This window comes from Dermacentor variabilis, chromosome 2, assembly GCF_050947875.1.
Source record: "Dermacentor variabilis isolate Ectoservices chromosome 2, ASM5094787v1, whole genome shotgun sequence".
Taxonomy (NCBI): domain Eukaryota; kingdom Metazoa; phylum Arthropoda; class Arachnida; order Ixodida; family Ixodidae; genus Dermacentor; species Dermacentor variabilis.
This window is the reverse complement of record NC_134569.1, coordinates 85,453,612-85,476,585: the sequence shown is the minus strand read 5'-3', so window position 1 is coordinate 85,476,585 and position 22,974 is coordinate 85,453,612. Positions and strand designations below refer to the sequence as shown.

The 22,974-nt window shown below is 43.3% G+C and overlaps 2 protein-coding genes across 2 annotated transcripts in view; one reads left to right on the top strand and one right to left on the bottom strand.

The window, feature by feature from the left end:
- LOC142572227 (putative serine protease K12H4.7) overlaps positions 1 to 3,185 on the top strand; it is an 18,964-nt gene extending 15,779 nt beyond the window's left edge. Inside the window, exon 9 of the mRNA XM_075681198.1 lies at positions 2,995 to 3,185. Coding sequence (XP_075537313.1) covers positions 2,995 to 3,110 — 116 coding nt within the window. The 3' untranslated portion in view covers positions 3,111 to 3,185. The remainder of the gene's footprint in view (positions 1 to 2,994) is intronic.
- On the bottom strand, positions 3,166 to 22,974 carry Uxs (UDP-xylose synthase). Its single transcript, XM_075681199.1, has 11 exons — positions 22,633 to 22,974; positions 21,997 to 22,105; positions 21,446 to 21,638; positions 20,530 to 20,710; positions 18,422 to 18,526; positions 18,006 to 18,187; positions 17,103 to 17,222; positions 13,617 to 13,779; positions 12,918 to 13,021; positions 10,697 to 10,806; positions 3,166 to 9,221 (listed from the first exon to the last, which is right to left on the bottom strand). The coding sequence occupies exons 1-11, from the start codon at positions 22,727 to 22,729 to the stop codon at positions 9,149 to 9,151; spliced, it is 1,437 nt and encodes a 478-aa protein (XP_075537314.1). The 5' UTR covers positions 22,730 to 22,974; the 3' UTR covers positions 3,166 to 9,148.

The following is a 22,974-nucleotide window of genomic DNA, read 5'->3' as shown; positions in this document are numbered from 1 at the left end:
GCGTAACACGTTGCGCGCTCCATAAAGAAAAACAGTAAAATCGAAAGAAAAAAACGTTGGCGGTGGTGAATTTGGAACCTACGACACCACTCCTAGAAGCCCATGCGTCTTACCCACTGGGCTATATGCCCACGCTTGCAAAAGATGAATATATCTGAAACATATGAATCTGTTGTACCGGCGGTACGACTGTCAACGGAGAACAGTTTCTATGGAGGCTTTGTTGAAAGATTTTGTGATAGTGGAATAAAAGCCATCTCTAGGATCACATGTAGAGCCGACTTAGAGCCTTGCAGACACTAGGAAAATTCCGTTTTTGCATTTTTTAAAAATAAACGTTTTGATATATAATGCCAAACACGCCACATCCCCGACGTATTTCGGTGATTGCGGGATGCTCCTTCCATTAGGGCGTTCCTTCACCGATCGAAATGCCATCGATCTACGAGAGCTCGTTAACTTCGCGCCACGCAACACAGATGAGCTGATAACACAATGAGTTGATAAGGAGTGATGAGGGTTTATATGGGTCTCATGACGGTTGATAATGGTTCGACGCGGATCGATAAGGTGCTAACTAGCGATAATGGCTTATAATGGCCGGAGCAATTCCGATAAGGACCGATAAGGGTCGGATAATGTCCGATAAGGCTGGTAAGATCAGATAAGGGTTGTTCAGGATCGGACCGATTGCGATAAGGTTGATAAGGGTCGGATCGAGTCGTACAAGATTGATAACTACCAATAAGGCTTGATAGGGTCTATATTGGACGGATCAAGTTGGATAAGAATGATAATGACGCCGCGCTGCATGGGGATGAGCAAGTGGCCTAATGCTTACGCATACTTAGACAACTCCAGAGGAGCTTCTGCATAATTTTTATTACTGCCGCCTTTTATTCACACCGGTAATTTTAGATATACACATCCGAGGCAGTGCATCGCGATTATCGTGTAGCAGATGAGTGTTCACATCATGTCGAAAGTCAAATACCTGCACGTTGCAGACGACAAGGACGGCGGTGCACAGTGCGCGCTCACTACGCATACTAAGCAGGGCAAGTAGTGAAAAAGGCGAGTCAACAGCAGTTGACATGGAAAACAAGGTTTTCTTGGGAGCGTTGGTGTACCACGTGGTTTGTTATTTAGACTACACTACCTTCGGGATCAGTCCACATTTTTGGGCTGCACTGTCTTCGGTATCGGCCCGTATTTTTCGTTGAGTAAATCCGCACTTCCGGTTACGGCTATAGGCGTGCGCAGTTTGAACTAGTGCATCTGGGTTTAATTCAGGCCTTTTTGAGCTAATTACGCATTGTTACTTTTCCGCACATAACTCTACACTAAGTTGGTGTGTCATTTTCATTCCAAGCTTAATTTTGGCGCTTCTTTGTTTATCTTAAATGCACAGAAGGCCTCAAATTGCATTATTTTGATGAAAGTGGTCAAAGTGGCAGACAGATATCCAAGTCTCACCAACCCCAAATCGATCTGAAGTATACAAACAAAACATCGTCTTCAAAATGTGTTTTGCAACGTAAGCGACGTGTCGCACGCAATATTTCTTCCGAACTTTCATAGTTCGAAGCTTCTCGAAAATCAGCAAATACTGTTCGGCGCCACTGCCCGAGAATTCCAGATGGGGAGGGGGAAGGGTGCCGTATGTAACCCTCCCACTCATTTCTTAATGCAAAAGCATCCAGCGGCTTATTGAGCGAAAAAGCCGGTGCCTGTAGCAACGAAACTGCACCCGAATTCCCACTGGCTGCGACGCCACGTCACCAGCGCACCATTGAGCAGAGCGTGAGGGAAGAGGGCTCTCTGAAGCTGGCCCGCGCTCCGTATCTCTCTCTCTCTCTCTCTCTCTCTCACCCACGCTAGGCTTAGCTGCTGCGCGCGCCTGCCGGCCACCAAGGCCGGCAGGCACGTAGCTAAGATCTGTGGAGGTGAGAAAGATCTCGAGTTCCCAGCAATATCGTCCAAATGATTCCGGTCTACAGCGGCCCCCCTACAGCTCCTTCGTCGCTCTCTCGGGAACGTTGGAAACGAAAGAAAACGTCGACAGGAAATGGGCGTTTTCAAAAGTTTTCTTTGGGTATATATTTATAGGAAGGCATCGCACCCATTGCAGCGTTGCATAGGTCTAAAGGAAAGCGTTGCAGGGCTCCTTCAATATCACGTTGCATTCGTATATACGCTTCGTTAATTGTTTATCAATGAAGTTCGCGCTGCGTTCATAATATATATGCACAAGAGCTCAAGTCTTTGTGCACTTTTTCTGCACAGAAAAGCCCAAAATGAGCGAGAAATAGCCTGAAATCCGCGATGTCAACGCAATGCCATCGACTTGACGGTTAGCAAGAAGCTTTAGCTCGAGGCCTACTCCTATTTTCCTATTCAAGTGTATGTAAAACGCAGGAATACATTTACGAGACAACCGCTGGACCGATTTGAATTTGTTGCATTCAAGAGAGCTACAGCTACAAACATACATGTCTGCGCTGGCAGATTATTTTTTTCAGAATCTCGTACGCGATCTTAGAAGGAGAACAGTCGCCATAGAACGAGAAAACGAAGTTCACACCGATAGCCGTGCCGACATGATTGCGAAGCCACGGATTGCATAGTACTTTTCTATTCCTTGGATCGCCTCATGGGCAGAGGGAATTCGCAAGCTTAAGGCTAAATTTGCTTTCTCTTGAGTGAAGTTTCATCATTCTCCGCGGTTAAGCAACCGGCTAGCTCTGAGAGCAGGCACTGCCGAAAGGTACGAGCTAGGTCACGGGGAGCTGTTGGGGAGGGAAGGGGGCAAGTGCTATGTCGCTGCTATGTCTGTGTCTTTGTTTCATGAGTAGCTAAATTTCCTACAAAGGTAATTTCCTACTCAAGGGCACTCCTACTCCTAATTTCCTACTCAAGGGCATTCATTGTATTACAAAACAGAAACCTACCAATACAGCCTTTTAACGGTTCCTACGTGCCTCCTGTTTTCAGGAACCGCCCACTGTGCGGACATGTACCCACCCTCGGAGCATGACGTGCCTGAACTGACAAAAGCGCGGGAGCAGATTGAATACCTCGTCGGCAAATGGGTGGGAGCTACATCGTAGCTGGCCACCTTACAGCCAGAACGGCATCTGCATGTTCGAGACAAGCACAACGAAAATAAAGGATGCACAATTTTATTCGCAAATAACGAATCTCAGAAGAAACCCTTTGATCTTCTGAAAACTACATATGTACAAGTAATGAAACCATGCTGCACCCTTTACATGGCTGTGTACAAAAGACAAGAAAAAGATGTTTGTACAGCGGTGTGCAACAAAGCATCACTCTTGGCAGCGTGGTTACCATGGGCTAATACAACAGGGCTTTCTTTTTTTAGAATATACATAATTTTTATAAAACGGCTATGAGCATGGCGAATGTGGCATTATGGCAGAGGAGTTGTAAGGCGGGGCTGACATACATTGCCGCTTATAACGCAAGTTTCAGAATAATGAATAACAAAAAAATGGACCTTTGCGCGACAGGCGAAGCACTGATTGCGATAGTAAATTATCAGACACAAAGAAATGTTAGCGATTTCACCAGCTGCACAAACTGCCGTAAACATTCGCTTACTAAATTAAGCACGTTGTCACGCGCGCACACCCAAACACGAACGAATTTCACCCAATGACCGCAAACGCTCGCTGTGCAGAACGCTGGCCTGATGAAGGGCAGCGGCGAGCTAATTCCCCTTCGTGCTGCCTCTCGCTTCCACGTGAATTAAGCGCACGAGAACGCAGCGCACATGAAGCCGTCACGTATGTCCGGCCGGTTAGCCTTCGGCCGCGGCGCTGATTGCCTCCGAGATGAGACGCGCGCGGCCCAGCTCAGCCGCTGCAGCTGGCGTAGGAGCCTAGCACTAACCTGCCTCCATAGCAGCCGTTAACCCCATTCTCCCAGTGCGCGCATACTCCCCGCCCTCCTACCCCTTACACGCATGAGAATACGGCGCGCGCACTCCCCGCCTTCCTCCCCTGCGAGCGCGCGCGAAGTCACTGCCGCATCAAGCCGCCACATATCACTCTAAAAACAGTTGCACCCTTTGGGGTGTACATTTGCCACACAATGATAATCGTCATCTGTCTTTCCCGCACTTCCTTTCTTTAACGCTGCGCGCCTGGTACTTCCAAGTCACGTACGGCGTGCGCGTTGTTAGCATGACAGAGCATTCTCGACAAGAAAGTAACGAGCGCAGCGTTTTCAAGAAAGGAAACGCAAGCAAGACGGATGATTATTGTTGTGTGGCAAATATACACCCCAAAGGGGTGTAACTGTTTTTAAAGTGCGCTCCCAAAAATTACACCCTTTGGGGCTTATCTTGTCCCACAACAATAATTGTCACCTGTCTTGCCTACGTTTCCTTTCTTTAAAGGGAAGCTGAAAGGTTTTCCAGAAAAAAATGAGTGAACATGTGTACATAATGGTTTTCAACCCTCCGAATTCGAATATCGTATCGAAATTGAGCGAAAGAAAGCGCAAATATATTTTATTTCGACGAAAAGTGCAGCAGCGGACACGCCCAGCTCGCGCGTCTCGTTTCCGCCTGTGATTGGTCGGGCGCCTCGTGACGTCAACTCTAGTGACCGACCGCTGCCGCTACACATGAAGCGCGGTGCCAGGTAGTTTGGTGCTGTAATGGAAAATTAAGAGGTAATGGAAAATTTAGAGTGACTGCGTTTTTCTGAGGAGTTCGGCGTTACTCCCTACATGTACGAGCCGATTGCGAAGAGCCGGCCTCTCGAAGAAGCAAACGATGCTGGTGCGAGCAGTGCTTTCGACGCGAACGAAAGCGAAATCTTGGGATCTCCTCGTGTTGGAAATGCTCTTTGGTGAGTATGTTTTTTGCAAAGCGATCTAGTGATCTCGCCGATCTTTCGCCGATCTAGTGAGCTCGTTTCCGGTCAAACAACTGTAGTGTTGTGTTCCTGCATGCCTCCTCGTGGAACGTAAGCGGGGATGCGATCGTCGGCATTTGTGCGCTGTCCAAAGCTGTCGGCAATCTACAAAGACGGTTTAAACGCGTAAAAAGCTTCCCGGTTCATGCAGTACGTGTAGTGACCTTCATCTGTGCGCCATCCGCACACTACTCGTAACCGAAGTCGTAAAGGCGGCGAATTCCGTCGGCTACGTGAGGCCACTCTACATACACGCAGACGCACCAACAAAGGAATGCACGGTCGATCGAAGCAGATTACGATGGCACGCACGCAGAAACAAGCACGGTCAGGCACGGCCGCGCAGGCTGCGAAGGAACAAAACACTAGAGTTGACGTCACAACACCGCGGTTTCCGGTCTCCGCTCGGATCGTCAGCGTCAGCAGCAGCGCGCGGCATTCGACGGGGGGCGGAGCTACAGCGCAATTTTAACCGACGATTACGTCGCTCCTAATTGAAAAAAAAAACCCCCAAATTTTACCTACATGGTTTATAAGGTTCCCGTATCCGTATATGAGCGTCTTATTGAATTCTACAGACTCTTCAGCTTCCCTTTAACGCTGCGAGCCCGGTACTTCCCAGTCACGAACGGCTTGCGCGTTATCAGTGTGACACGGCATTCTCGACAGGAAATTAGCGAGCTCCGAGTTTTCAAGAAAGGAAACGCAAGCAAGAGAGATGACGATTATTAATGTCGGACAAATGTGCACCCCAAAGGAGGCAACCGTTTTAAAAGAGTGCACTTCGCGGCTCACCCTCGTGACGCCGACGGCGTAAGTTCGCCTGGAATGCCCATATTATTGCTATCGCAATAAAATTCGTTTACTTTCTTATTAGAACCTTGGGGACTTTACATGGCAAATGTGGAGGCAGTCACATCTTAGTGCACTGCCATTTTTTTTCTAAAATCTTGAAAATCACACCTAGATGTTCATAATCGAATTTCAACATTAAATTAAGAAAATATCGAAACATAATGCACCGGATGCATAGAAAAGGCAGCCCCGTTATGACATCGTATGGAAACGCCCCGTAACGAAAAGTGCAGCGACGTTTGAAACTGAAGGTATCTTAGAATTGGTTGCAGCTTCTGAACTAGTTCTTGAGCGTGCCGAGCGCGGTGCCGCACAAAGTCATCGTTGTGCAAGTGCAGCGCGGTATTTGCGTGCCTCGTGGCCCTTGCAAATCGAAGAGGAGAGTGTAGCAATGAACGGGTTCTGTCGTCTGCTGCGGGCAGTTAAACCTTTTTTTATAAATGAACACATAGCGAAAGGGTGGATATTTTTCTTTTCATCTTCTTTTTGTTAATGCAATTATGATAGCACTATGTTGTGGGAATGGAATGGTGACTGTGAAGGTTATTTTTTTGCCAAAGACGTGTTCCATGAGAAAACCGTACGATTAAAAGCAATTTAGGGTGCTACAAGTTTTTACTAACGTGCCCAATCAGACATCGAACTTCTACCACACAACACTGCGAGCTAGATAAAGCGATCTATTGTAACCAGAGCGAGAGACATTTTTATTCGCGCATCATATATGAATCAACTAGCACTGCGCCATGTCGTCTGCTACAGAGAGCTTGCACGATGGCTGCACTTCCAAAGAAGCGAGTGCAGGAGAACAGCGCACTCGTACTGAACTGGCCTCGCACTAAGTCAAAACGAAGAACGCGGTGCAGGTGGTGCACAGTGCTGTCAAACTGAGGACAAGAGTACTGCACTTCCAAGAAATAACGCAGAAAGCGCAGCCAAATCAAAGAGACCTTGAACTGAACGTTGAAATTAGATTTTGAACATCTCGAATTAGGTGCAGTTTTTATAAGATTATATATATATATATATATAAACAGAAAACTGGGGTGAACTAAAATGTGATGTCTTCCAAATTTGTCATATGGCCCAAGGTACTAATCCTTGCCTCAAAGTTCTTAACTGCTGGCAAGGTTCTAAAAGTGAACACACATTTGTTGGTCTTAATTATTCTTGTGAAACAGGTTATATGCTGCTAAGTACGTTCATTTCACCTGGTAACTCCTCTGAAAAATGCCACATTCACTACGCCCATAGCCTTCTATAAATATCTGTATAATCTCAAAAAAGTAGCACCCTATATAGTCATTCTCTGGAGACATATCACAGCAGTATTATAACAAAAAATCACAAACATACGTGGCAGCATTAGCTGCCTACAATACTTGAAGTGCTCAGATACCAAACTACATGATGGTATCATAAAGGCCAGGCTTCAGAAGATTAATTTCAGAAGCTCAACAAAGTGTTAAAGTCAACATATAAGCCCAATGTTACCCGTTGAATGTATATTTCAGGAATTTTGGCAGCAATATTTCTTAGACTAGAGCTCCTACTGTGATGCAATCCCAAGTTCCTTTTCATGATTAGGCACAGTGAGACTACTAAGAACAGAATAAGCAGACTGCAAAGCAACAATACACACACAAAAGCAAGTGTTACACAGTCAGCAACTCTGCCCCATGTGCGAGTGCAACTAAGCAGTGAGGCAAGGGACAAATAGTTAGCACATTCACATTTCACTCAGGTCATTAAGTGTCTTGTCTAAGTTTACTTGCAGTGGATTTTTCACTAGTGCGAAAGTTTCAGCAGCAAAAGCAAGTAAAATTTTTGGTTAATTCACGAGAACCTGCTAGACACACTGTTTAATTCTGACAGCTGTATATTTTACAAATGGGACAAAATGTATAATAACTTATTCTGAGCTGCATCAATTATCTCAAAATACATGTATACTTGTGAAGTGCAAAGTGTAATAAGCTGCTTAACAGCTTATCCCTGATTGTGCAGCATTTACAAAACTACCGACACACAGAGCACAAATAATTGAACCACTCACACGCACTAACACACACACACAGCATCCCTCAGCATTTTAATGCCGGCACACCACATAGTAAAACATAAATAATAAAACAATGTACAATTATGACCTATTTTCAAGCGAAAATTTCTACCATCATAAGTTTATACTGTAGAGCTTAGACTAGTAATATATCCTTGAATGTTCACCTTATAGTGCTAGTTGAAAATACAAAGGAAGTCATGCAAATGAAAGAAGGGACAGCCAGTTTTATGTAAAGGTATGCCAATATGAGCAACATACCCTGAAAAATTAATGTGCATGACTTGGACCAGGAAGTGTTTGAACATGCCAGTGCTTGCAAGCTTAGCAGGAATGACTACTCACTCGTTTCTTTTGATGACCATAGCTTTAAATGAAACTGCATGACTGCCTCAACATTGACTTTAATGTTAAATTTGCAGTGAAAACAACAAGAAAACACGGACACTGTCTGAGCGATCACACCACTCTTTGCAGCACAGCGTAGAAGAAGAGAAAGTGCGATTCCAAGAGGATGTTCTTCTGGTTGACGGATGTCCAAAAGTATCAAAGGTTATGCCATAATACATGTGATGCACTCCAAGTGCAAACATAATCATACATCTAAATACAATACACAATAAAAAAATTGCTGGGCATCAAAATAAAAACAAAATAAAAAGGAGGAGGAGGACTACCCATGACATATCACAGCTATATCAGTGTGCAGGGTATAAGCCCTTTTAGTTTTCTATGTCAAAATACATTAGGGGCATCTAACTACTTGCGGGTAACTTTCTGTGGCACTGAAAGGAAAGCTATGGAGGCAAAATGCCATAAGTAAGCATCCGCACCAATTACGGCAAGCAAACACTAAGCTACCAAATTCCCACGGTAATAAATCAATTTCCCTTTGAAACTGAAAATTACCTTCCACAAAAACGTTTTAAATCTACAATTAAAAAATACCTATTGGAACAAACAGAATGAGATATTTACTTAGTCGACAGACTTTATATTTATTTGTATTTATTTTACTACCTTTCAAATGTTTTTTTCTATAACGCACATGTTGTAAGCTTTGTGATAATGTTCCTGTGTTTTAGGACTGACATTTCTATGTTTGTAAAAAAAATTGTGTATCTTTATACCGCTCGTACAATAAGTTGTGTATTCGATTTATTCTTTTCTTGTACAAATTTGATGCATGTTAACTTTCTGCGTCATGCTTTTTACAACGCTTGAGAAGTTCATTGTGAATTTGTTGTGAAGTGCTCGGGCACAATGCCAGCTGTTCTACGGGTGATCAGGACCTTGTCAGGCTCTTGCCTTTTGTCTTGGCACCCTCTTTGCGTTGAAAAGAAAATAAACCTTCACTCCTGAAAAAGATACAGATACTCATCTGAGTTAGCTAAAGCTGGAAAAGAGTAAACATAAGCATCTTATTTACAAGAGCATGAGACTAAATACACCACTCAGTGTTAAATTTGACTTTTTTCTGCATTTTTATTTGGTGAAAGAGCAAATGCTAAACCATTACATGTGGAAGCTACACTGATTTCAAGAAACTGTAGGCGCAGTCAAGTTCTTTTGAACTACTCGATGCATTAACACATGTGCGAAAGTTCTGCCCCTGTATCTTTTCCTTCATTTCCACAGAAAGTCGTCTACAAGTACAGCAGCAAATTACAAAGTGCCCTAAAGTACCAAATGCACGCCCACTACTATAAGGTTGCCCATCCCCCTTTCTGGGCCTGCTGTCCACTTGAATTAGGAACTGAAATGGTGCATGTGTTTCATGTCACTCAGCAGAAGCAGCAGCAGCGAGACTAGAAGCCATACAATAGCTTCACAAACAAGCATCTGAACCTCACTATCTTTTGCCACAGAAAAGAATGCTTTGAAAGCATTAGTAGCAAGAACAGTGATAGATAAGCTCATTGCAGCAAACAACTGCTTACTGATGGCAGATTTTGCAGGCAGACACCCGTATTTTTTACACTTCAGCACTAGAGCCCAAACATCCCTCGTTCTTTAATACATAACTTGGAAAGCTAGGTGTTCTTTTGGAACAAGGTGCAGGACTGAGGGCACTGCCCCAATAGTACCAACACACGAAATCCAATACATCTGAAGCGAATCTGTAAATGGGCACAAAATTTTTATATTTAGGCAGAGCGCCTTTAACAAAGTTCGTTGAGTGAATAGGTGCCATGCATGGCTGATTTCTGGATTCTGATTAATGTGCGTGATGTGAATTTTGTTTCTAAAATTGTCTTAATATAATTCCAAGGACCGTAGTCTTCATTGATCCCTTTAGAGGATACCATTTACAGCACATGTTGATAGGCTAAGCCAGCAAAAGTCAATGCAATGAAAATAACACGCCTCCCACGAGCGTCAACATTGCCTGGTCCTCAAGCTCCAAGTAGGTCACAGAATGGTGAAAATATCTGCTAAACTCTGAGAATACAGCCCCTGTACACACACACACACACACACACACACACACACACACACACACACACACACACACACACACACACACACACACACACACACACACACACACACACACACACACACACACACAATAACTGCTTATCAGCAAGAAAGCTTATTTACAGCTTGTGTTCTGTAAAACGAACTCAAATTACATTATGTTTGCCATAACATGTTCATAGTAATGGCACTTTTGTGTGCTGCTCACTTGAGTTTCACCAACACAACAGCACTAGTCTTGGCAAGCCTGTCAGTCCCGTCATTGCACTGCCAAGCACTGACATCCTGTGAAGCTTGTATAAGCATAGTACACAAATGCGAGCATTGCAACAACAACATGAGGATGTGTTACTTTAGCTTTGTGGAGTTTTGATTTAGTTGAGGATTGTAGGTCTTGCTATTCTTTGTCAATTCCTCCTTGAAGTAATCCACGGTTTTCCTCAGGCCATCTAATAGTGGCACCTGAAACATCCGTAAATGCACTTTTCAGATATTTTTTTTAGCAGTCTGGATAACAAAAGTCACTACTCAGTTATGCACATGCTGTAACAGCGATAAAGCAAACTAACTCCAGCACATCACTATTGATGATGCCAGCAGATCATGGTACATCGGCATCAAATCAAATGTTCAAAGGCTCATACAAATCAATCTTTTGGTCAAACTTGGGAAACAAGCAATGGGGTAAGAGCAAGTGCTAGGCCTCTTCAACTGCATGTACATCACAGAAATTACTACATTGTCATTCACAGGCAACTAACTCACTTCCATTACACAAGGTTATCCACACATCCCCCCATACGCTGCACAGGGATGCCTTCAGGTTGGGGAATGGCCTTCCAAGCACTGAAGTCCCATAGCAGCCGAGTAGACAGGGGAGCACACTTGCACCAATGTTGCCAGTACGTTCACAACAGCAGTAGCTCTAATGTGCCTTCCACAGCTGTGGCAGGCACTCTGCTAAAAAGGCCGCCTACGGTTGGAGAATGGATGCCCTCAACTGAATGCCAGAAAAACCCAAGGGCCCATTCAGAGATGTAAAGCCCAACATGGAGCCAAGCACCATGGCAAGAGACATAAAAAATATATTAAGTTCTCGTCAATACCACAATTTCAATTCAATTTGTGGGAACTGCAAACATGATCTGCAACATCACAGCTAGTCATGAAAGCAGATGAGGACAAAAAATGCATGAGTAGCGGCACAACCTGTGGCTAGATGCTGCTGACCAGGACTGAGGCCCACTGGCTAGAACTGCCGGGTTGTGCCTTCCTCCCCAAATTTGAAACAGTTATACCAACAGAATATCCTCTGATTATTCTGATACAGGTCCTTTTTCCTTAAAAACAAGGATTCTTGTTTTGTAATGTTAGGAGGTCGAAACACGTGACTCTTTATCAGATTTCACTAACGTCTGATAATGTATAGGTTAAATGGGATGATTCAATTTAGAATGATAGATTACCCTCAAGAAATAATGAGACATACTGCATTTTTTGCACATGGTCTTCTATATTAATTAAGCATGAAAGTAGCTTCAATGTCAAATACAGGTGTGGACTCCAACATTAACTTGCACTGTCGGCTATGTTGCACAGGTGTGATGGAAGGAGCAGCCCTAGCTGATCTCTTTATGATAACAATGCTCCTTGCTAGTTTATCTCTGCTTTCCCTTCATTCACAAGTTTGTGTGATGCAACTGAGATGCAAAAGCATTGAAAAGGACCAGCCCTAATCTTGCAGAGGCAACAACAAATGTGTAGAAGTTGTGTTCATAGTTCCTTTAAATACACTGACAACAAGGTGTCTTCAAAGGCACAAGATACACACTAATCTGGTGTAGTGACACCTGCCTATGTTGTAGCATTAAAAATGTGCACAAACCACTCACAATGACTGTCATAAGCAAGTAGCTGAACTCTTCTAGAAGGCTATTTAAGTAACAAATGAAAATGATGCGCTTGAAGGCGTATTTGTTGCAGTGTACATATTAAAGTAAGATTTATTGTTTTATTGCATAATTACATAGAGAACAGAGCTGTTAACCAGCCCTTCTGTGGCAGTAGTATACATAGCTACACACAAAAAAACAATTTGCCACATGTATGCCATCTCCAGCGGTGCAAATGCCAGCATGGAAAGTGACTGCCGCTCTCCCTTCCATTGCTGGAGCCTTCTGCTGCAGCCACCACAGGGGGGGCGAGGCCGGTGAGAGAGGAGGAGGGATGTGCTTTCCAAGTGCTCCACCCCAGCATTTACACCTTCAGATGCCCCACAGCTTTCATGCAACAGTGCATGCATCTCAAAAAGTTATAAGTGGCATTCAGTGACGAATGCACCCTGTAACTAGATTGCACTGGAGTATGCACCCTTTGCATCGGTGCCTTTGTATCAGCCATGAAAATCCAGTCACTGCCGACCACAAAGCATGAACTTATGACCACCATGAAAATTGGTGGAAGAACCAGAGCCAAAGAAAGCTATCACTTTAAAAGAAGTAATGGTAACAACAGATCTTATAGTATTCACAAACATTCAAGCAGCAAGCATGCAGAAAAACAGGTCAACTCACTTTTGGTTCCCAGTCAAGGTACTTCTTGGCACGTGCAATGTCAGGTTTTCTCCTCTGGGGGTCATCAATGACAGTACTCACATATTCTATTTTGCTGGATCCCCCTGCAGACACAGGCAAGAGTATGATGCGAACATGCACATTTACACAACATTTCACATAATCGACAGTCAATTTCATCTTCAGCACCCTTAAAATCGTTCAATTGTTCTTGAATACTAACACATTCACTGCGACAGCATTTTTTGTAGTCTTGATCTCTGTGAGTTGTGACCCAAAGTGGGTCCCTTGTCATATTGCCCTGGTCCGTCATGACCCACAGCTGTATCACCAAGGTGTTATTCCAGATTAAAACTTCCTCGAGGTGTAGAAAGGTGGCACTATGATGCGTCAGATCAGAAACAACAATAATTTTTTACCTCCTGTGATTCAAACGAAAGATGTCGCTTGTGCATTCTAAGAAAGCTCTGCACAGTCGTACACGAGGAATACCAGCCATTACCGACCTGTGACCTGGGAAACAGCCAAGTTATAAAGTAAAATATTCTGTATGAACACTTACCTGCAGTCAGTGTAAAATAAAGGTTTCAAAAATTAGTTTCAGAATGTGCTCACCAGTTACTACTATTCACAATTACAGATCGGGAGAACAGTTCCAGACATTGAATATGGGCCAGTACTGACAGACAAGGAACTTACCAACAAGATTTTTTACAATCTGTGCAAACTCCTCAATAGTGTGCTCCTCAGGGTTTCCAAGATTTATAGGTCTTGAGTAGTTGGCATGCATCAGAGCAACCAAGCCATCTATAAGGTCGCTGACATACTGAAATGACCTGGTCTGCTTGCCAGAGCCATGTACCTGCAAGACCGAAGGGTGCATTGTTAAACTGATGCAGCACAAACAGCTATTATCATTGCTTTTGTTTGCTACTTGCTACTATACTACCACTGTTCTCTGAAACAGGCACCTAGAAAATCGGGGTGTCTACCAAGTTGACATTTCCAAATTCCCAGAGTTTTCCACGTTGTCCCTGAATGCCTTGGTAAAATTTCCTGAGTGGCATAGAACTTCGTTTTACATCAAGACGGGCTGACACAATGTAGCCCGATGTAAGCATGTTAAAAAAAAAAACACTTAATCCAGTTTGAACAGTAAGGAGTAGTGTTTATTCTAGTTAAAACGAAAACAGAAGGGAGAGGTTAATAAAATGCACAATTAATCAAATACCTTCAGAAAAAAGGGTAAAGCCCATTGCAAATCAAGTAGAAAATTTTCAAATATGAATAAAAAGTGATGCATACAGAAGCAAATATCTTCGTATATGAGCTGTTACTATCAACTGATGGCAAGCTCATCGGTATGAGGCCCAAACTTTGTTACAAGTGAGATTCTCTCTCAGCAGCTGGAAAGTCGACCTCAACTGTTCTGACATTCTCAGCCTGCGCACAGCCCCTCAGTGTTGCCTTTCGCTGCTTTAAAGAGTTTATTATGGTTTGGATGAGGGATAACTGCATCTCGGCGGCAACCGAAACTGTTTTTTGAGCTCAAGCTCCTCCAAAGAAGCGAGGGCACACTTCCTCTCCCGTTCATTCCTCAATACATTGGTCCTTTCTGTTCTTGTCCTCCTTCTGCTGCACGTTCGCCCCGTGGACCATTTGGTGAGTAGTACAGTCAACGTCCTATTTTTCGGACTCCCTAGGGGCTGTGAAAACATCCGATAAATCGGGCAGTTCGAGAAAATGAATGCATGTCTTTTACATCCTTTAGGGGATCAAATTGCCACAGGCACCTCACAAAAAGCTCTGAAGGCCTGCCAGTAAGTACACTTATTAGGCATATCGGTTCTCGTTCCGCATGGCAGGTACACGCATACCCCCCTCGCATACCCCCCTCATAAGGAAGACTACACAAGCCTCTCATGAATTCACTTGATTTTTGACCTCCACTGAGGAATAATGATATCGTCAATATGTCGCATAGTGCTAATGAATGAGGCTTCAGCTTCTTTCTGGCTGCACCATATGGTTCAAAAGGCATATTTCCTTCAAAAATTTGGGCCAAGCAGCTTGTGTCAGTTCCCCAAATAGATTCGTCATGCCTGTTCCTCAAGCACCAGTAAATTGCTCAAGTGAGTTGAATGTGTAGCATGGAAAAAAGAATAAATATAGGTACATTCCTTTCCTAAATTATAATTTAGATTTACTTCAAATTACCACCACTTAAAATTAACAGGTGAAGAACACCTTAATTTTGAGAAGCAGTTAAAGAAGCAAGCGGTAGAATCTAAACTGCAGTGTTAAGTCCTCTATTACTGCAGAGTGTTACTGTTAAAAAATTAAAAAATTCGATATTATACCATGAACTACTCATTGTGAACAAACATGCCATAGCAAGTTAAAATCAAGGTAGATGCTGTAGAAGTCACATATGGCCAGCATTTTTGAGATCTTAGATCATGGCAGGCATGATAGCCTAACTGGATTCTTATGTGCTATGCTTTTACGTTTATGCTTTAATTATTCACATGTGCTATCGCTGCAGAATGTAGATCCACGCAAGAAAAACCGGTAGTGGGCTGGTCTGAGCTTCTTCAGCTGGCACTGTAACATTATCTTTGAGAAATATATTGTCATCTAGGAAATAAGCTCTTTGAATAAATTTTTGCGAATGAAGACACCGTAAAAATATATTTGAGACAACCGTCATAAATATACAAGCCTAGAGAACAAGAGCAAACAAACGGGAACACTGCAGAAGGTGCCCAGACACCACCTGAACTGTAGCAGACGACAGGCGCGCGTCAGTGCCCCGACATCACGCGAGCGGTGCTCGTAGCGCCCCTATAGGTCATTCTTGGAGCTAATACTGCTTTCGTAGTGTTCATATGCTTTAACGCATAACACAAATGTACAGTGACGAAGCTGACTTAAAAAAAAAGAAGACAAGGTGTGGTCAAGTGGACTTTAGGAAACTGACCGCCACTGTGCAACACATCTTTTTGCTACAAAATTGGATGCTTTCTTTAGAAGCTCTAATGCTCATTTCTACTTTATTTTTCTACTTCAGACACAGAAAGTAGGCACGCGTTTGACTCTGGGCATGCTGGACTCTGGCAAATACCACCAAATGCAATGGCAGTGTGTTTTGTCATTTTTTATTCATTTTGTTTAATTCGACCCCACATTATTCGATACATTTTGTCGGCCCCGTCAGAATCGAATTAACGAAAGTCGACTGTATTACATAATGCTAGCTTGACATTTGCTGCTCAGACCAGAGTATCCACACAACAGCTCAGCAGGAATGCTAGTTTGCTTATATTGCAAATGTGCTCATTCCTGCAGCAGATGAGAGAATGCAGCATTTGCTCTGCCACCAGATCAGGAGACACTGTATTACTCTGTGCATAATCCATGCAAGTGCCACCAGTGGGACAGTTCTACAACGATGGCAGCAGCAACGACAGTGTGAATGTGCCTCCAGCGTCTGTATTATTACTATTGCATTTAATTTAATCGAGTTCCACGTCAGGCTCATTCAGTGGCTTTTAGTTCACCAATTTCTGTCAGCGTAAAGAGTAGAAGAGTCAAAATTTGTGGCACCTTAAAGGTTTAACATGATGCCATGTAGGGCCAGCAATGGCAACACGCAAGTTTCCCTGTGCTGCCTGTAAACAGCACCGGTGCCGGTGCCAGTGAAATTACATCATTTGCAGATTGTGAGCCCTACTACTGTTTCGATATTATTGCTTCAGAAGATTTAAGATGAAGTCATAACCTGTGAATGCTGTGTCTCACAAATGTTCTTCACTGGCTGCAATTATCAAAAGTTCTGTGAAAGAATTCAGTCAAGAACATAAAACTTTGTCAGAGCAACTTTGGCATTTCAATAATATAGCAGCTATTCCAGCATACCTCATATGAACTCTGAGAGTAAAAATTTGCTTGGAGTGCCCATACAACTGCTATAGCAAAGGGGGAAATAAAAAAGAGCCCCAGGTTTACATCTCTTGTAGATTTCTGCTGAATTTGTCGTGGTCCTCGTACACCTTATCAGAACTCAACTACATCAGCCAGGAATAAAGCACAATACCTTTGCTGCAACCTCATATTTATGATTTCTGTACGCCGAACCAACGCAATGTTCAGTGGCAGAAAAAATAAAAACATTGGCAGACTTACAGTTATAGGTTTATCTTGCAATGCTTGCAGAATGAAGTTGCTGACTACCCTGCCATCGTTAAGGTGCATGCGTGGCCCGTATGTGTTGAATACACGAGCCACCCGGACTTCAACACTTTCCTAAATAAAAAACGAAATACGCAAACTCAGGAAACTGTCAGCATGTGCGCTTGAAGTGCAAGGCTGGATCAGCAGTAAATAAGTACTGCAAGGCGGAGGAATGTTCATGAAAGGTAGGAATAAAAAACCTATAGCACAAATATGTAGACGACGCTACAAAGGAAACCCATACATACTTTGTAGCTTTGTGGTACAGTCAGATGGATGAAAATTAATCCCTTTCATATGCAAAGCTGTCAAAGTATTTTGCGGTTGTTATCATACAACATAAAGCCCCTGCCTTTAAAGAGAGTTACAAAACAAGCTGCACTAGCAAAAATGCAGATGCAGAGACAATTCCTTTTGCCTATTAAAGACACAAACAAACCCCATCCCTTAAGAAAAAAAATTAAGTTGGAATAGTCGGGGAAAGCACAAAGCCCGATGAAAACAAGGAAGCCATCAAAAGAGGAGCTTCTTGTTTGGATATGCAAAATGTTCCTTTGAAGTAGTCACTGCAATTTGCCAATAGCTTAACTGCCATTTGTTCAATCGAGCCATGATTTTTCATCTGGACTGCCTTTTTATGACAAGTCACACGCCATGCAGTGCAGCAATTAATTGTTCAATAAACTCAAGCATTCAGAATTTCGCTTGTCTGCTTTACTAGGCAAGTTTCAAATGAACCCTGAATAAATTACTTTTCTTTACAGCACAAGCGCACTAAATATACTGAGACTGTCACAGTAAATTAGGCTAAGCTGCGTGCAATGTAAAGCAACTTGTACATGCAAGGCTACATGCCTGTTTGGCATAAGCGTAGCAGAGGGTTTCAGCAACTCGCTTGCCCTCGTCATAGCAGGATCGTGGCCCCACGGGATTGACGTGGCCCCAGTATTCCTCATTCTGAGGATGTACAGCTGGGTCCCCATAGACCTCTGATGTGGATGTTATCAAAAGACGAGCACCAACACGTCTTGCCAACCCTGCATACAGAGGGGGAACCAAAGTTCTCAGTGCTGACAAAAAGTGGCCATTTTTAACAACTTATAGCAAGATCACAAATGTCCCACTACTCTTACACAATTATGCATGACAACATTGTAAAGGAAGTTGCTCAAATCATTATTATGCTGCTATAAAATAACTCTGTTTGTATTTACTACAAGCACTACTACTCTGTATCTTTCTAAAACTCCTCTCCACCAAAGCTTTCTTACCCAGCATGTTGATGGTGCCTAGTGTGTTCGTCTTGATTGTCTTCACAGGGTTCATCATGTAGTGGGGAGGAGATGCAGGTGATGCTAAGTTGTAGATGTAGTCAACTGCAAATGAGTGCAACAAGATGTCACATCAACAGAGCAAAGTTGCCTTCTCTCCATTGCAATATGACATTGGCTGTGGCAAGCAGGGGTGCGATCGGAGATGGTTGTTCGTCGCGTTCGTTTGGTTATCGGCGCGCGCAATTGGCCTACTCCGTGCCGACGTCGCCAGCTGCGGGGCGCGGCCACGTTTTTGGTGACGTCAAAATGACGACACGCTTCTGTCAATCATCCTCCCACTGAGCATTTCGTCTGCTAGGCGCCGAACCCGACGGGAGCTGGGAAGTTTGGAGCGATCATACGACTTCGCATGGCACGTCTGGTGGATTGGATTGGATCGAACAGGCGGCCTTTTTGGCTGCAGAATGGGCCGTTTGAATCCAATCCATAGTTTAATTCGAGAAAATGGCGCTTCCATTTGGAACTTAGGTTGTTGTGCTGGCGTTTCTAGAGGAAGGAGGAGAGCGGGTGGCGGTGTGAAACGCGTTTGAAGAAATGGCAGAAAGTGAATACCGGTGTCGTTTTTGTTTCTAGAAACAAATAATTCGTTGGTTGCACAGAGAAATCGACAACATCATCGGTGCCAGCGAGCCACTGGAATGTTGTCGCTGCCTCTTGAAAAGTGCGCCACTCTTCCCGTCGTTTTTTTTCCTTTTTTCTTCTCGCTGTGCGCGACACCACCTAGTGATGACGCAAAGAACCTAATAGTTATAAATTGCAGTAGTCACACGTACTACTATTTGAAAACGTGTTTGGGCCTGAGAAGAAAAAATACATTTTTTTAGATAAAGATTTAATTCATTTGGAAGACGAGAAACATTTGGTTTTGCAGTATACTGTTTGCAAGCAGACGACAAACGACGGAAGTAAACTTCCGGGGACCTCACCACTTCCTGATTGGCTGCTCTCTCCACCCCGCTGTCACAAATTTTGCATACTGCAACTTTGTGACGCTGCAGCAACTGAACAGAACGCGTATCGAACAAAATATCTCCGATTGCGCCCCAGTTGACTGCCTGAACACATTTCTCATTGCAGATGTACACTCATTTGAGACTGTGGACATTCTAACTGGCCTGGATGATACTTGTATTTGTCGAACAGCCTTAAAATATTGGTGCAAGTGCTAGATCAATACATCATTTCCATCTAAAAAGGTTTTATCATAATGGATGTAGACAGTGCCTTCTACAAACCCGATATTGTCATTGCGTCAATTAGCATGACGGTTCCCTAATGTTCAGGGGGGAACACTTGTGTAGTAACATAACACACAAGTGTCATTGTGCATTGAATGCACAATGTCACTTGTATTATGTTATCATTCTTCACAGTTCTGAATGGCTTAAGCATTATGCATGGACAAAAACAATATATACTACACTTGAAACGAGTCTTGATGTGTGCCCATAAGATTATAGAATACTATGAAGCAAGACATTCAGATATGTTCTCTTATTGAAATGCTCTATAGTTCCTTGCACACATGATCACTAGGTAAAGAGAAGCTGATATTCACAGGCTCAGAACAAACATTGCTATAGACAGATCAGGCAAGCAAAGGAAGTGGAGAACAAGAATGGCTTACTTGGTTGACATATCTCTTCCTTCACACACACTAGTGCTAGACTAGCCACTTTGCCAGTTCTAATGAACAGTAGAGGTGTATATCACAACAGAAATAGAAATCCGAAACTCAAAAGAAGAACGTAATGGGATGTCAATGAAAATTAAACCGATAAATTTTGTGCTTTCACAAGCCAATGATAATGCGTTGTAGTCTTTTAGTGTTTCTTTTTTTTTTTGCACCTCAAGCACACAAATGGGTAAAAAATAACGAAAGAGTAAGGCACCATCTGAGCTACGATTGGCCACTAGTATTTCTACAGTGACCTTTCCCAGTGCCATGCTCTTTCCAAATGGGTCTTTTCTTCATACTCTAGTTATCAAGTTTCATACATTTGGTAAAGCTTTGCCACAACCTCTGTAGCTTCAATAAGCCTTACCTTCAATGAACAATGGGCTGACAATGTCATGATGAATGAGCTCAAAATTGTGATGGCCAATCCAGTGTTCAATGTTGTGCTTGCTGCCTGTGAAAAAGTTATCCACCACAGTGACTTGGTGACCCTGTTGCATAAGATGGTCAACTAGGTGGCTCCCCACAAACCCAGCACCGCCGGCAACCTAGGGCAAATGACAAGGCAAAACTATTTCAAGAAGTCACAAGGCATATTCCATGAACTACAACACAGTCAGTCGGTTAAGCGCAAATAAAACAACACATGAAGCCGCTCTTATTAGCTTAAAACTTTGGATTGTACTGCATTGCATCAATGCTCAAGATACTAGGCAATCAGGGATGAAAGTAATAGTAATAAAATAATGTCAAGCTTAATGTATACACATTCTATAATCATTGCCTCCATCCTCTATAATAAAGTAAATGTGATGCTTCCCAAAACTTGACAAAGTTTAAAGCATTGATAAACAATACCCAGCACAACCAAAAACCAACAGTATGCAAAAAAAAAAGTTGACTGCAATGCACGTAAAGCTTTCTTTGACCCATGGGCCAAAAATATAGGTGCGCAGGTTGCATTACATATAAGCTGTTTCTATGTGTGCATTTTGTTGAGTTGCACACATTCATGAAAATAAATTTCAAGCTTTCAAAACACTAATGAAAATGAAGGAATGATAGCAAAGACCAATGTGGACGAGGAGAGCAAGTGGATGTCAATTAAGACTACATATCTTAAGTGTTTACACAACTGCACATTCACGAATTTGACTCAAGAAAAAAGATGAAGCACAAGCAGCTTAATGCCCGCTTTTTAGCCGCTTCTTTTATATGTATACATGTATAATCCTGCACCACTAGCCAAACTTCAAAATGTTCTAAATTTCGCTTTCACATACCAGGATGCGTTTCTTCTCTCTGTAGTCTAGCTGCTTAACAATAGGGTAAGTCTTCGGTGCATTCTTTTCAAGTTTCTGGATGCGAGCTTCCAAGTCACGTAGTTTCTGCTCCATTGTGGCGATCAGTTTGTCCTTCCCGTCGACCCCTCCTTCATCAGCTGTCTTCAATAAAGGCAGCTTCTTGGCAATAACACTGCCACATCAGAAAGATATAGGTATAAACCACAGGCTTTTGAAACAAGAGTTAGCATTTGTGCATCTACGAATGCCACAGACGAGAAAAAAATAATAAAAGCAAGCTCTTCATCTTGGAGAATTATCGTGACGATACCGCTTCACAAGAATGCACACGATTTGACTTTATTTTAAAGGAGCACTATATAGTAACACACGCCTTCATTCACTATACATAACTGAAGAATACAAGGCGACTATACGATGATGTCGTGACAAGAGTAATTTTCCATATCCACGGCGTAGTCACCGCGAACTTCACTGCTCCGAGATGGGCATGCTAGGTGTGTAGAAAGGAAAGTTCAAGCTTGACTCACGACACAGGCGGATGAGGAGGGTCGGCGCCGAACCCTGCAGATGGCACACGCAACGATAGGACAGTGGAAGCCTTTGCCACGCTCTCCAGTTGTCGATAGCTGAGTGCAACTGGCCACAGGAAGAGAAACAGGCGGCATGTCCTTGAGGCAAGGGACACGGAAGCCGTACTGAATCCAAAACAAGGTGGGGACCTTCACTTCATTGATTAAAAGGGAGGGAACGACTCCCGGTACCCCCATCTGCGGCCGCAGCCAATCAATGCAGATTACCTTGGCGAATTCCATGCGCTGGCCTCGTGAAAAAAAAAAAAGAATAAATAAATAAGTCTAAAGAGCCTGTCTCAAAGGGTAATCTTAATCAACAGCGAGTGAGTGCGTTCAGCAACGAGTGAGATCGTTATAAACAGGAGTTAGTCCTGTGAAAGAGAATACATTAGTTGATCGCTAGTTTGAACGTGAATCATGAACAGCGATTTCTTCGATAAAGATGAGCAACATACGCCCTTCTTATCTGACTTGTACTTTGCAAAAGCATACGTTCGCATAAAGCATGCAAAGAGGAGGGAGTACTCAAAAACGGAGTGAAGACGTTGACGTCGTGCGACGCTACGTTTTAAAGGAAAACGATCTACTTACCGAGAGCTAGCACAAGAAAGCATGCTATCGCGTACATAGCTGCCATCTTCAGCTTTAAGTGGTACCGTGCAGGAACGTTTCGTGCAAGTCGCTGCATCGCGCGTGGTTCAGTTTCGGAAACAAGTCGCAACTTTTGGCACCCGGTCGAAGCGCTCACATTCTGCTCAGACAGATTTCAATTCAAGATCTGGAGTTCTTTAACATGTGTGGCAACATCCGTAGACTTCAAGCAGAGCAGAGACGCACAGCATTATTTCAAACCAAAACAGCTAGCAACGAGCATCAGTGGACATACGCGCACACCGCAGCTGCAGCTAAAAGCAAAACAGATCCATTGTTGCT

Coding starts and splice junctions, on each gene's coding strand:
- Uxs (XM_075681199.1), bottom strand. CDS start 22,729: ATGCAGCGACTTGCACGAAACGTTCCTGCACGGTACCACTTAAAGCTG. Junction 21,639..21,996: donor CCTCCTCATCCGCCTGTGTC/GTGAGTCAAGCT, acceptor CTGATGTGGCAG/TGTTATTGCCAAGAAGCTGC. Junction 18,527..20,529: donor CAGCCCATTGTTCATTGAAG/GTAAGGCTTATT, acceptor ACTCATTTGCAG/TTGACTACATCTACAACTTA.